The sequence below is a fragment of the Centrocercus urophasianus genome, unplaced genomic scaffold (genome assembly GCF_019232065.1).
Source record: "Centrocercus urophasianus isolate 14NV4802_14NV808 unplaced genomic scaffold, USGS_Curo_1.0 seq_11, whole genome shotgun sequence".
In the NCBI taxonomy this organism is placed as follows: Eukaryota; Metazoa; Chordata; class Aves; order Galliformes; family Phasianidae; genus Centrocercus; species Centrocercus urophasianus.
The window spans coordinates 63,446,734-63,459,905 of NW_024884253.1; the positions used below are offsets into that span (position 1 = coordinate 63,446,734).

Consider the following 13,172-nt stretch of genomic DNA (forward strand, 5'->3'; position numbering starts at 1 on the left):
CATAATATTGTAAATGCAAATTAGCATAGAAATACTCGTGTCAAAATATGCTGTGCTAATGACCTGTAGGTAAAGGCAAACTTCTATCCTTATTTATCTGTTTAGTGATGTCTGTCACATCTGTTCCACATAATATCATGTAAGTTTAGCCAAAGATGACAAATCATCCTAACTCACGCTTTTGAGCAAAATGGAAGAAAAACAGAATAACCCCTGAATAAGTAACCATAGCATTAACTACATCAGGAGATGACGCTTGCATTGTAAAACTTGCATTCAGTTTTTTGTCCTTGTCCCATGATCCAGTTCCTTAGCTGTTTTCTGAGTACTTGCTATCTCTACACAAAACCCAATAAAGTAAATGACAACAGCATCTTCTTTGAAATATACTGTTGTTTCTACTTAGTAAACTGATATTTTCTGTCTTATACATTACTCCAAAATTAGATCTTTCACTGGCGGAAATAGAACTTGGTCATTTACTTGCCTCTTTGCCAGAAGGTAATGGCAAAAAAATCAGAATGGAGATTGTACAGGGCAGTGATTAATTTTGAAGTTATCAGGACTCTACAGAACTTTGGCACCAATCTTGTTATCAGATATTCAGTTTTTACAAATGGTCATCTGAGTAAATCACTAGGCAATACAGATCTGGAAGCAACCTCACCTTCAGAACCTCTGTCTTTCACCCCAGCAGCCACAATGAAAAATCACACTACTTAAGGTATTAACAGTATTTTTATATTGAACACATTTTTTTATTAAAATAGTCTTCAAGAAAGAAAACAGCAGTGATGGGAGTGGGAGATAAATCAGAAAGTATCTGAACTCCTTGTCCAATTGTTGTGATCAAAGAGGATCACAATATTGAAAGAAAGTACACAGCAGGTCCAGATGAGAAACATTTCATTGTGCCAGAGAAGCCTGAGAAGAGAGAGAACCTGCTGGTATGCTAGAAATTTGTTTTGAAAAGACGTTATATGGTATAAACTACTACACAAGGACTGAGGGAAAAAATAAAATCACAGCAGAGAACTTTTCTTTTGATCTTATGGAAAGTAATTGAAGCCCACACATTTTACCAGACATCCTCCTTCCTAAGTACCAGCCATGTAACTACAGAGGCTGACTTAAAATGTAAGAGATAAGCATGATGAGCCCTATGGCAAGAGCCTTGTGCAATAACTTTAGGGACCTGAGCTGGCTGCAACTCAGAGGTTTCTTGGGGTGCATTATATGTTGAATATAAAGACATCACAAATGTTTTGATGGTTTCCATTTTTTTGTAGAACATATTTTTTAATGTTATCTAGGTATCTTCAGCTAGTAGCAGTTGCTTTAAAGAATGAATATATCTAAATAAAGAATGACAAGCATTTTTGAGAGATGCCAGAAGAAAAGATAAGGTAACAATTGCCATTAGGTTCAACTTCCACCTGCATATCTTTCAACACGTATAATATGTCCCTTTGCTCCCTCATGTTCTTCCCTCAGGGCTGTAAAATCCAAAACACCAATTTTATGACTGAGGGACAAAGGGATTTGGAGACTGATTCAAGAATGTGCCTGGAATCCAGATTGTGCCGACGCCTTCCAGTCATGGACTCCTTCCATATCTGGGTCGTTCTTTTAGGCTAAGATACAAGAAAACCACTCTTCTATGGTGATGATGTAAAAAATGTTGCTAAACCTTCTTTCCTGTAGGCAGGATTCCACTAGTGTATTTTATATACATGACGACCAGAACTGAGAATAATTTAAGAAGAAAACAGGAAAATTAAGAAGTATATAAAGATAACGCTGTACTGATTACCTCAGTTTCTCTCTCACTGGGTTTTCTAGCTCCAGAAAGATAAGCAATTCAGAAAAAAAGCTTGAGAGGGGAGGTTATGCAGCACAGGTCAACAGAAAAAGAAGGATCCCATGTACCTCACATCAGTACACACAAAATACACAGTGGATTCAATTCCAACATTTGGAGGATCTTCATATAGCCAAAAATTCAAACAGAGTTTGAGTGGAATTTCTGCTGCTTTCTCCTTACAAACTGTGCTTGCATTCCTGTGAAATCCTGTAGAAAGTGACAGCCCCAACAGTGCAGTTTCTCTCAGAAATTCAACAATCAGCAAAACAGAAGTAACATGAAGAAGCAACTTGATAACAAAGTTTGGGTCTCCAAAAGTTTACTATGAACTGTGAGAAAATGGGCCTGTCTAAACCATGCTTGCCATGCAGTGAATATCTTAAGCTACTATAATTAACACATAAGATAAACCCAAAGTTCTGCTATTAAAAGGAAAGCCTGCCTACTTTCATCAGACCTGAGGGAATAGATCAGAATTAACCACAATGCTTACTAACAATCATAAAAGCCAGCATGCTAATGTACACAAAAGAAATTTGTGCAGAAATTGGACCATCTCCTTTTTTCCTACAAAACTGTATATGGTCTCCTCACACACACCTGTGCTTTCTGCTGGAAGAAAAGACAAAACCTGTATCTAAGGGTCAGTATGCAGTATTTGGATAATTAAGATCCAAAGCATGTTAAATTGGATATATCTGGATGCCAGTTATTTTTCCTTACGTTGGCATTTTTCACTTTACGGAAACGTACTCATTGATCATTGTGTTTTGTTCTCTCACTTTTTCATACTGATGTTGTGTACTTCTCTTCCACCACAGATGATACAGACCCAGATTCCCTATTCACCACGACTTTCGGCCTTGCTGCCACTGCACATCACAACTGCCTATTTCATTTTCATAACGTGATGTATTTCCTTAAAATGCAGCTTAATAAAATCCTGATTTGGGACTAACAATATTTCTACCTGCAAAATAACAACTTAGCTATTCCAACAGCTTTGGCATTATGACAGCAATGTTTTATACAGGCAGGCCAAGTTGATTTCTTTGTTTAGATATGTGTAAGTATTTCAGGGAAGCATACTTCTTACATCTGATGGCACGTACTGTAAACTTGGATTACAACTATCTCCATCTGCTTTTTATCCTTGGAGCAACTATTTGGTATTTCTTCACTCTTTTCCAGCTGACAACTTACAGTTGAAAATTTACTGTTTTTCTTGTTGAGGCAATTGATTTTATAGTTAAGGATCTTTCAAACTGGTGGCTCCAGGCATGCTGTAAAGACAAGTGGGTTCTACTTTTTTTACTCACATGTCTCAATACAAACAAGGTTTCCACCTGCACCTCCCTCTTTCATATGAATGCTGGACTTAGTGCTTGTTAAAAAATACTAGTAGCTAATAGAAGATATTAAAAACTAGGACCTGAGGCACAATAAGTCACCCACAAATTATCTCTGAATCTAAACTACTTTAGTGAAAGAGACCAATGCAATTCTGAAAGCTAACATTGATTTTTATGTTTTTCTTCTTACCCCCTACCTAATTCAAGTACTACACTTGCTTTTTTCTTCTTCATGCCTTTCATTTATAACAAGAAATGCGTACATATGTATAGATACATGGTATTTTCTAGAAATATGTGAATATATTTCACTCCTTGCTAACAGAATGTTTTCTTGTACATTTTTGAATAGACGTGATGGAGTGAAAAGTTGAGCCTCAACATTCACCACATTGTTGGCAGTTAATCATTATATTTTCTCATTCTCCACTTCAAATGAGTTGAAATAAGATCTCTGACATGATGTAGGGGAACATGTGTTTTCTAAGCATTGTCTTTATCTACAATTCACACTGAACACAGAAAAATGGGTATTTATCCCTTCAAAAAATCCAGAAATTAATGCAACAGGCTGAGCTGAAGTTCTTACTGCTATGGAACTGGACCTACTGCTAACAACTATGTTTCATGACTTTAAAAATCATCTAAGAGTATACTTTGTAAAAAAAACAGAGGACTTGAAGTAGTCTGCCTGCTAAGTTGGACAGACCACAATGAGTACACAATGTAGTCTGCACTTGTTGGCTTATCCTAATCCAAGTTTATTGCAACATCTTGATCCCTATCTTCAAAGCACTAATTAAATACAATTCAAAACAAACTATGTTCATGCAACAGTGCAGTTTCAGATTCTGAGTGAAAGATTGAGGCAAGCTTTCCTCTGGTCTGGTAAGATTTGGCTCAGGCCCTCCAAAGACTGGAAACATGAAAGTTAATTTCTTATGAAGTCAGGATTTTGTTTCTCCCTCACACAACCATTTTCATGACAATAATTCAATGACTAAATACACATCAGATTAAATGTAAGAAGAAGCAGCTCCTAGACAGACATGGATGTTTACTGTTTCACTGAACTCAAACCAGTTGTATCTCTTCACTTACCTCAATGTCTTCAGTGCAGAACAGCGCACAAAGGAGACCATGCTTACTTTCCAGGAAGGAAAGTGGCTTGAGTACCCAAAACAATAATACCTAATGGCTTTTCTGCCTGGAGTAGGCTCAAAAACAGAACAAAAACACAGGCTTACTGGAGAAACATCACAAACTGCACTGCTTATAAACCGGTTGTATATGAAGCCTCACTTCTAAGAGGCTGCAAATGACTTAATCAACCATAAAGGCAGCAGATTGAGAAGACGACAGCACAGTTCATATACTGACTAATTTTATGTGCATTTTCTCCTGCATGCTTAATTTTTCTAGCAGGCCAGTTTTTGTAGATCACATTCGTACAAAATAAGAATGAAGCTCAAGAAAATTATACAGCACTACTTTCTGCTAAAAAAATCTTATTGGCATATTATTATACATATTCCATTTCACCTTCCAGGCAATGTTAACTCAGAACAGGTCATGCATACGCAATGATTTAAAAATATATATAATAAAAAATTCAAGAAATGCAAATACAACACATTTTCAAGAAACTCATCAGGAGATTGAACCATCCAATCTCTCTTTGTGGTGAGTCAATTTAACATATTTTGGTTTTCCATGCTGATCAAGCTAGTATACTCAGTCTCATTCAGATTTCTTAATTCTCTTTGAATTCTAACTTTCTCCACGTTTATTAATCACTTTACAGTATAGATCTGTAGATCCAATTTAATGTACATCTGTATAGGATTTGGTGACAAACTTTCTGAGGAAAAGACTTAGTTCAAGCTCTATTATATTCTCCACTATTCTTACAGCTTGAGTTGAGTGCACGTGTAAAAGGCTTGTGAAACACTCTGATTTCATCAAGTACTTAACCTATTTGCTTCTTCACACCTTAGATTACTCAGTTGCAAAATCAGATTTAGTGTTCTATGCAACTAAGAATGTCATTCCTCACAAAATTATCAAGAAATGACAGACCCATTACATAAATGTTTCAACATGCCACTGTAACTTCACTGGAAAAAGGTCTGCTGAACTTTCTTTTGAAAACAGAAATTTTATTCTGAAATCAACAAATTCACTATAGCTATGTCCTGTTTGAACACTGTATTTCTTTTTTTTTTTTTTCTTTTCTTCTGCTTTGAAATCATTCTTCTTCTGCTTTTGGATTGGATAATATGTAAAATATTCATAACATCAGTACTTCAATACAAAGGAAAGCAAAGGACTGAGACAAGGCACAGAAATAACTTGCTAGTTAAAATTCATATTTAACCTTCCAATATAGAACCCAGACAGAAGAAAAAAAAAAAAAAAATTAGAACAAGATGTGAGATAGGAATCTTTAATCAACCTTGTTGTGTCAGCCTAGGCCTAGCATTCCTCCCAGACTTCTGAAGTTACCCAGCACCACTTTGAAAATGGATTACTTTCCACAGAAAACAATGCCAGAAAGGGGCTTTAGCTCCCTTGAGGGAAAATTAGAACAGCCTGGATCATCAAATGAGAAAAAAAATAATCATTATCAGTAGCAGTCAAAAATGTGAGGGAATATAAAAGGTGAAACCAGACTCAAGTTTTGGAATGCTTATTGTCTTAAACATTTGAAGATTAATGTGAAGTGGCAAAAGCTTTCAGGTTTGAGTTGCAAAGGAACTTCTGCTTCCTCTAGTGGATGATATAAAAGGTTGGGTTTTCTCCAAGATGTTTTGTTCAGATACGTACATTTTGTAAACACTCAGTAACTAGTACTGGACCTGGAAAGGCAATGATACAGCACTGTATGCTTTCTATTAACAGTTCGGAGTGAATACCAATGCATATGAAAGATAATACATATTACCTCATATATGCTAACAGATGAAAAACACACTACAAGGATTTAAAACAGCTTAGCACTTACACATTTTTAACCTGGTGTTCGTTGTTTTGGGTAAATTTTGGGTAAATTTTCCAACAGCCCTGCCTACCAACGTCAAATCAAGATTCTACATCAGCAGGTGATCCACAAGAGACCTCCATAGGGCTCTGAGGTGCCAGCGTGAACAAAAGCCTCAGGTCCCTTTACAATCAGGCTAAACGTGACTTGCTATTTGACACAAAAATTTAGTTCTAACTTCAGCAGCAGCACACAGCTAGCAGAAAAAAAAACAACAAGGAACTAGTAAAATACAACTTCCCAAATGTTGTGAGGTTTAACATAGGTTTGATCTGTATTACAGCATGTATCACTTAAGGCAAGATCACTGAAAAAAGTAATAACGGAGCAACTTTGAAAGCACTGCTAACTAACACTGAGTCAACTTCTGTGCTTTTGATTTGATTTTAAATTGTATTCTCTTATTATCTTGCATGAACTTTCCATGCCATCACTGAATGCCAAGTATAAACTTTGTTGACATAGATAATTCCCTTATGCACAACTTCTAGCTTATTTAAGATGACCAGTAACTTGGTTCTGTTATCGTCCATTTTTGTAGCAGTATAGCTGTACATTTTTGTGTTATTTTTCAGTTACGTACTGAAGTTCTGCGGGTACAAACAGAGCATAACCATATACCTATAAATAAGCACATAGTTGAATGCTTTGTTAAATGGGGAAAGACTGATAAATACACATAATGAAAAACAGTAAATATATTTAAAGTGGTATTACAGTGTAGATGTAATAAGCCACTGATGAGTGGAAAGCAATGCACAGAATGGCCATGAAAGTCCACTGGCTTGGTCACATGTGGATGCAGTTGTCTTATAAAGGTCTGCAGAGGCCCTGAGAGTCTGGGATTTGCTGATAATGTTCTTCTCTTTAAACAGCGTGGCAAAATAAAGGTACTGCTAACTTAAAATTTCCAATCTAATGCCTGGGCAATGCCAAATTGAAACAGGAGGCTCTTTCTCCACTACCAAATGAGTAATCTAAGAATAACCTTCTTTCCTGTTTTCAGTTCCTCAGTCTGATGCCTTTTGCCCAATGTAAGGGCAGCAGTACTAATTCAGTCATGTCACCGGAATTTTAACCACCTCACCAAAACAGCGTCAAAGCCACCATTGCCTTCAAATAATCCAACTACATAAGCAACTACTGTAAAACTGCAATGGAGCTATTAATAATCTAGCACGTAATGGTGACAATCTAGACAAGCTTTCAGTTAATTGTTTATATTCATTCTTTCCCACTAATTTAAAGATCCAGTCCTCTTTCTTTCCCTATCCCTGAACAGAAGTAGCACTGGGTGCCAAAATTATGGCTGTCCCAGTGCTGAGCATGACAAGCCCTGAGGCCCCTTGCTGAACACGTCCTTGTGGTGGAAAAGCACATGCAAACATCTTGTACTCTAACTGAGCACAGGAGACAGAGCCAGTAGCCTTACACAAATTCAGAAGAGCAAATAACAGCAAAGGGTAAAAACCACTACAGAATTTGACAGAAGAAACCTGCAATGAAAAGATTCAACCATCTCCACTGCTGAGTTTATTAAACTTCATCAGAGTTTTTGAGAGGGCAAGAAGCAATGTGTCCAGGTGCAGCTGTGGCAGCTGAATGACTGCATGCCTTCTGTTTCCTCTCAAAGGGATTTGTTCTGATACTTAATTGGCACTTTTACTATTCCATTTTGTTCGGCAGTGTTAAAAAATGTTTCCCCTCCTTTTCTGCAGAGAAGGAACCAAGAGAGTAGGACTGCAAATTAGGCTGAGGTGTGTTGCAAATTCCAAGGATTTGCTGTTTGCAGAAAGCCAAAAACATCTTAAAGAGCATAAAGCAGCTATCACACCATACTGTGATAGTAAGCCTGTCATACCTTTGATTAGCTTCTGGCACACAGACAAGGACTTAGATCTTTTCCAAGACAGTCAAACAATAATGAAAAATCAACTCTGATGCTACCTGAAACCAAACTATTCAAAGCACATTGCCTGCATTCCTTAGCTGCAGGCACTGAGCCTGGATATGGAGATAATCATTTGGGCTGACCGTGGGGGAGGGAGAAAGGAGTTTAAGGGCTAAGGAGTTAAAGTACTCTGGTCAAGAAAAGTTAGCCAGAAATTATTCTGCAGGTAGAAATACAGTTATTTCTCCTCCACTAGGTTCATTAGAGAATTAAAATAATTGCGGATACCATGGCCATTCTTTTCTTTTCTTTGCTTGTTTCTTTCATCTGTCCCATTGAAAATGAGGATCTGTAGCAAGAAATCCATTTCTCTCTCTTCTGGCACTGCTTTTCCAACTGTGGCTAACATTCCCTGCTTCAAGAGGGCAAACTGCCCAGCGTAACATCTAGCCAACAGTGGAACACTTTACGTGGGGAAAATTTTCTCATCTTCTCTCAAATGTGAACTGGTCATTAATCATGTTCATTAATACTGATGCTTGATAACCACAATTATTATCTTAGTTTTACATATCTACCTGTTCTAGCAGTCAACTCAAGATAAATCAATTCTCTTAATGCTTTAGTATCTATTCTTAGGCTTGCTCATCTTCCGAAGCAGGGAAATTTGCATATTATAGAAAAAATTGTAGTGGTTAAAAGGAGCCCTTGGGACACAGAGTCTTTCTTTTTTTTTTTTTTTTTCTTTCTGTTATGAAAGATATTTCTAAGAGAGAAAGGGAAAAAGCAGCAGTGCCTCTACGTCGCTATAGAATCGAAATAGCAACTTTTTGTGACTCAGACATTTGAGGAAAAATTCCTGGAAATTTCTTAATAATTCTAATGATGGATTCATGTCCACCAATTACGGCATCTTTCAAGTTGTCAAGAATAGCTAATGTACCCTGCTCCAGTTATTGTGTCATTCAAGACTGTCCCAAGCAGGTCTAAATGGCAGGAGTAGTTCCTGTGGGATTTCACAAACTTCAAGCAAAGATGGAGAGCCAACAGATCGCAGATTTGTGGCTTTACCTACACTGTAACTATTCAGGATGGAGTGTAAGCAGAATTTATGTTCCCTTTCCTTTTCAACTTCCAAAATCGATAGCCTTAAAAGTGGATTGCACACTATTTTATTCCACTTAAGTGGCACAGACTCTGGTATAGAGTTTCAGTTGTTGCCTCCTCATATGCAAGGACCAATAAAAAAATCCTTTGTGGACAGGTACCAGATTTTGTCTTCTAAGGCTCTTTAAGCACAAGAAGGAAGCCGCTCTGAATTTGCCTCCCCCAGTACTCAGCAAAGTAGAGCAGTGTGCAACAGTTGAACTGCAGAAAAGGATTTGCCTTCATAGAATGGAAAGGGAAGTAAGAGAACACCCAAAAAGAGATTCAACGAATATCTCGTTAACTGCAACAGCAAAAATATGGTCAACTCCAATGGCAGCATAAAGACAGCAACAAAGGTATTGCTTGTTCAGCCCAGAGCAGAGTCGCTAAGGAGAGGCCTCATGGCAGCTGCAGCTCCTTGCAGGAAGCAGAGGGGCAGCACTGAGCTCTTCTCTCTTCGACAGTGACAGGGGATGGCATGGAGCTGCGTCAGGGGGCTAGGGAAAGGGTCTGCAGCAAAACTGACTCCCCAGGGCAGCGGTCAAGACCCCAAGCTGCCAGAGTTCAAGGAGCATTTTGACATTGTTCCCAGACATAGGGCTTGATGTTTGGGTGGTCCTGAGTGGAGCCAGGAGCTGGACTCTATGATTCTTGTGACTGCCTTCCAACCTGGGATATTCTTTGATCCCACTGCCTTTGCTTTCATAACCAACAGCATAAAAGAGTAGGAAAAGGATGGAATAGAAATAACAGCCCAGCATGCCCTGGTTTCTAGGCAGTGAGTTATAGACTCATTTAGAACCCAGCATAAAATCTGTTAAAACACTTATGCATATATATAATACAAATTAAATGCATTTAAAAATATCCAAAAACATATAAAACAAGAATTTTGGTGTCTTACCTTTGACCCAATAAGTGTGTACAGCCATTGGATGGTTTCATTATGGTTTATTACTCCATTCATGCCATCAACATAGAGCATAATCTGGCCCAAGGCTATTGCAAAGAAATGAAAAAAAAAAAAAAAAAAATCAGACATATATATACACACCCATTACAACCCTAAGCATTGCTGACAATTCAATGTAAGCACTGTTTTCCAGAGACCTGGAGAGCTCAACAAAAGATACAGCGGGTAGGATTCTTCTAAATGAGACCCTGGGCAACCGCAGTAACTTTACTGACTTCGTCTCAATGATATAAGTGTGAATTTTGTGCAGTGTTAAGTATGGATACCTGTTTCTTTCTATAAATGTTATATATTATTGCCTCAAATTCTGCAAATAGTATCCTATGTATATGCTACTTGCTGTTGCAACGGACCCATTACATATAATGGGCGACATCTCATGAGCCAAAACTTTTAGCACTTGTTTCAGCAGCATGCAATGCTCGGGATCAGTACACTTGCATTACGTTGATTATTTCAGTTAATTTCAGTAATCTGAAATTAAAGCAGGGCAATTAACTTAACAAAAGACAGTGAATATTCACCTTCGCATTTCTGCATTTTAGTGAGGAAATGCAACAAAGCATGGCCAACAATGAACCATCTTTATCCTTTAATTTTGAAATATTAACTATATTACAAAACATGCTAGCAAAATATTTCATGACAATAATTCCATAGTTTCTAATCCTGATAATATAAGGCTTTCTAGAGACAACAGTCACTAAATCTTTTTAGACTGATAAGAATAGTTTTTCATAAAGATTATGAAAAGTGGATTAGCAAAATTTATTTACCATCTTCAAAAGTTTCCACTTTTAGATTTTCTGCTTTATCGAAGGAGATCAAAGCACAGTGGGATGGAAAAAAAAATCACTGATGTAACACCTTTCAGTACAGCATCTTGGCATAACAACTCAATTATATAAGGCACAACCTGACAAGCCCCTTCTACACCGCTTTATGGGGGAAAAATAAAGTAAAAAACACGGCAAGGAAAATTACAACATTCTGAGAATTTGTTGACTTTTACATAGGTTGTGAACTATGCAGTGCTGGGGGGAGGTTTTCAACAATAGTGGAAGTTGTCAAAGAAATCCCTGTTAGGTGAGTGATTTAATACCCCTATAGTTGAGCAGCTAACTTTCACTTTAAAGTTGTCTCCTCCTTTCTTCTCTGCTCCAGTTGGTCTACTTTCTTTTAAAAAAAAAAAAAAAGCAGATACTAATATTAGGTACTTACATTTCTTATCTCATCTGTTATACCAAACTAGAAGCAAAGCTTGACCTTATACAGTTATGAAGACAGAGAAAAAGGAGAGCAAGAAAATGGTGTAAAGGAGATAATCTTAGGCAGCTGCCATGCCTTGGGATGTGCTGTCTCTCTCTGCAGCTATACAGGAAGTAATCATTCACCAAGCTTTTAAGACATGTCTTGGGTGAATAAAATTAAGCGGGAGGGACACAAGCCCAAGTGTTAAGGTAAAATAAAAGATGTAAGGCAGTCAGAAAAGAGATAAGAATTATACCGACAGAATAAATGCCTTCTTTGTAGCATTTCCTTGCAGGCCTAAGAAAGAGAACACTGCTATCCCCATCGGTAATCAGAGAAAGTTCCTAATACTTGTTTTCACTTCCTTTCAGTACCAGAAAGATTTGGCCCTTAATCAGGATGAGATCCAGCCATGATAAGGTCTCCAAGCCACTTTTTTTTTTTTCCCCCTCTGATATAAATTCTTTTTTAGAGGGTAAAGGGATTTAATTTCAATTTGAAACAAATGTGATACAAATTTTACGCTTGGCACATCTTTCCAAATTAATAGAGAAATCAAAGGCAGCAAGAAATTGGCTTTTAAAGGCAAAGCATGTACACAGTACAAAATTACTTCTCAGACTGGATGCTTAAGTGAGATACGGGATACATCATTCTTCAGCTCTTAGATGTAACTTTTCATAGCAATAGGTTAAAGCAAATCAGTAGACCTTAGAAAGAAGCCATAAAAATGTCTCAGGGATCCTGACAGTTGTAACCTATTACTAATCTTGCCCCTCCTCTCCCAATTTTTCGCCCACCATTTTTTTTTTTTATTTAATTACTTTTAGTCATAGATGCCATTCCAAGTATATGGTAGTATCTGTATCTTTCCAGCAACAGAATGGGTCTTCTGACTACAGGTAAAAAGTTAGTAACACATGATAAAAACCACCACTGCTGCCACTTGAACTAGTTACCAAATAAGCTACAGAGGAGAATGAAAGAATGCCACAAAATGGCTAGAGATAGAATATACATTTGCTACAGAGTCATGTTGTACACATACAAGGTATGGCCCCAGTAGTTATCTGCCACACATCAAGTTGTCAGCTGCTGACAGACCTTGGAACAGAGCTTCAAATTGTTAGGGGTCAGAAAACTGAAAGCAGACAGGATAGGCAGGGCTGAGGGGAAATTGTCTTTCATTAGAAGGAAGAGTAAGTTAAGAAATATCTGGGTAGTTTATACAAAACTCATGCCTGATAAATTCTTAGAGAAGGAAAAGAATGCCATGAAAAGAGCTTCATATTATGTTAAGTGTCTGTGCTGACAAGCAGAATTAGCACTTGGAAACTGTGCAGTACCAAGGTAGAAGGAAGAGAAACAAAAACACTGGTGTGTATGCCCAGCTGATGGGCTGAAGGCTTTCCTGAGGCTTGGGGCTGACTGAGCAGGGCACACCAGCTTTGTAGTACATGGACACAGAGGGCAGACTGGCCACCATTTGACATTCCCTGTAGACCTTATTGTGCAACTACTTTCCTACATCTCAGCCTATGGCTGTAGATAAGATCACTACAATACCTGGGGCTATAGTACATGCTTCATGTACATGTCTGCTTGCACAGATATGGCAACACACACATCCTCATCCAGAAAAGGCAAGCTAA

General features: G+C 37.7%; 1 protein-coding gene across 1 annotated transcript in view; it reads right to left on the bottom strand.

Annotated features, from left to right (window-relative positions):
• Positions 1–13,172, bottom strand: part of FHOD3 (formin homology 2 domain containing 3) — a 365,756-nt gene that overhangs the window by 137,655 nt on the left and 214,929 nt on the right. The window contains exon 6 of the mRNA XM_042808981.1: positions 10,201–10,295. Within this exon, the coding sequence (XP_042664915.1) occupies positions 10,201–10,295 (95 nt within the window). The remainder of the gene's footprint in view (positions 1–10,200; positions 10,296–13,172) is intronic.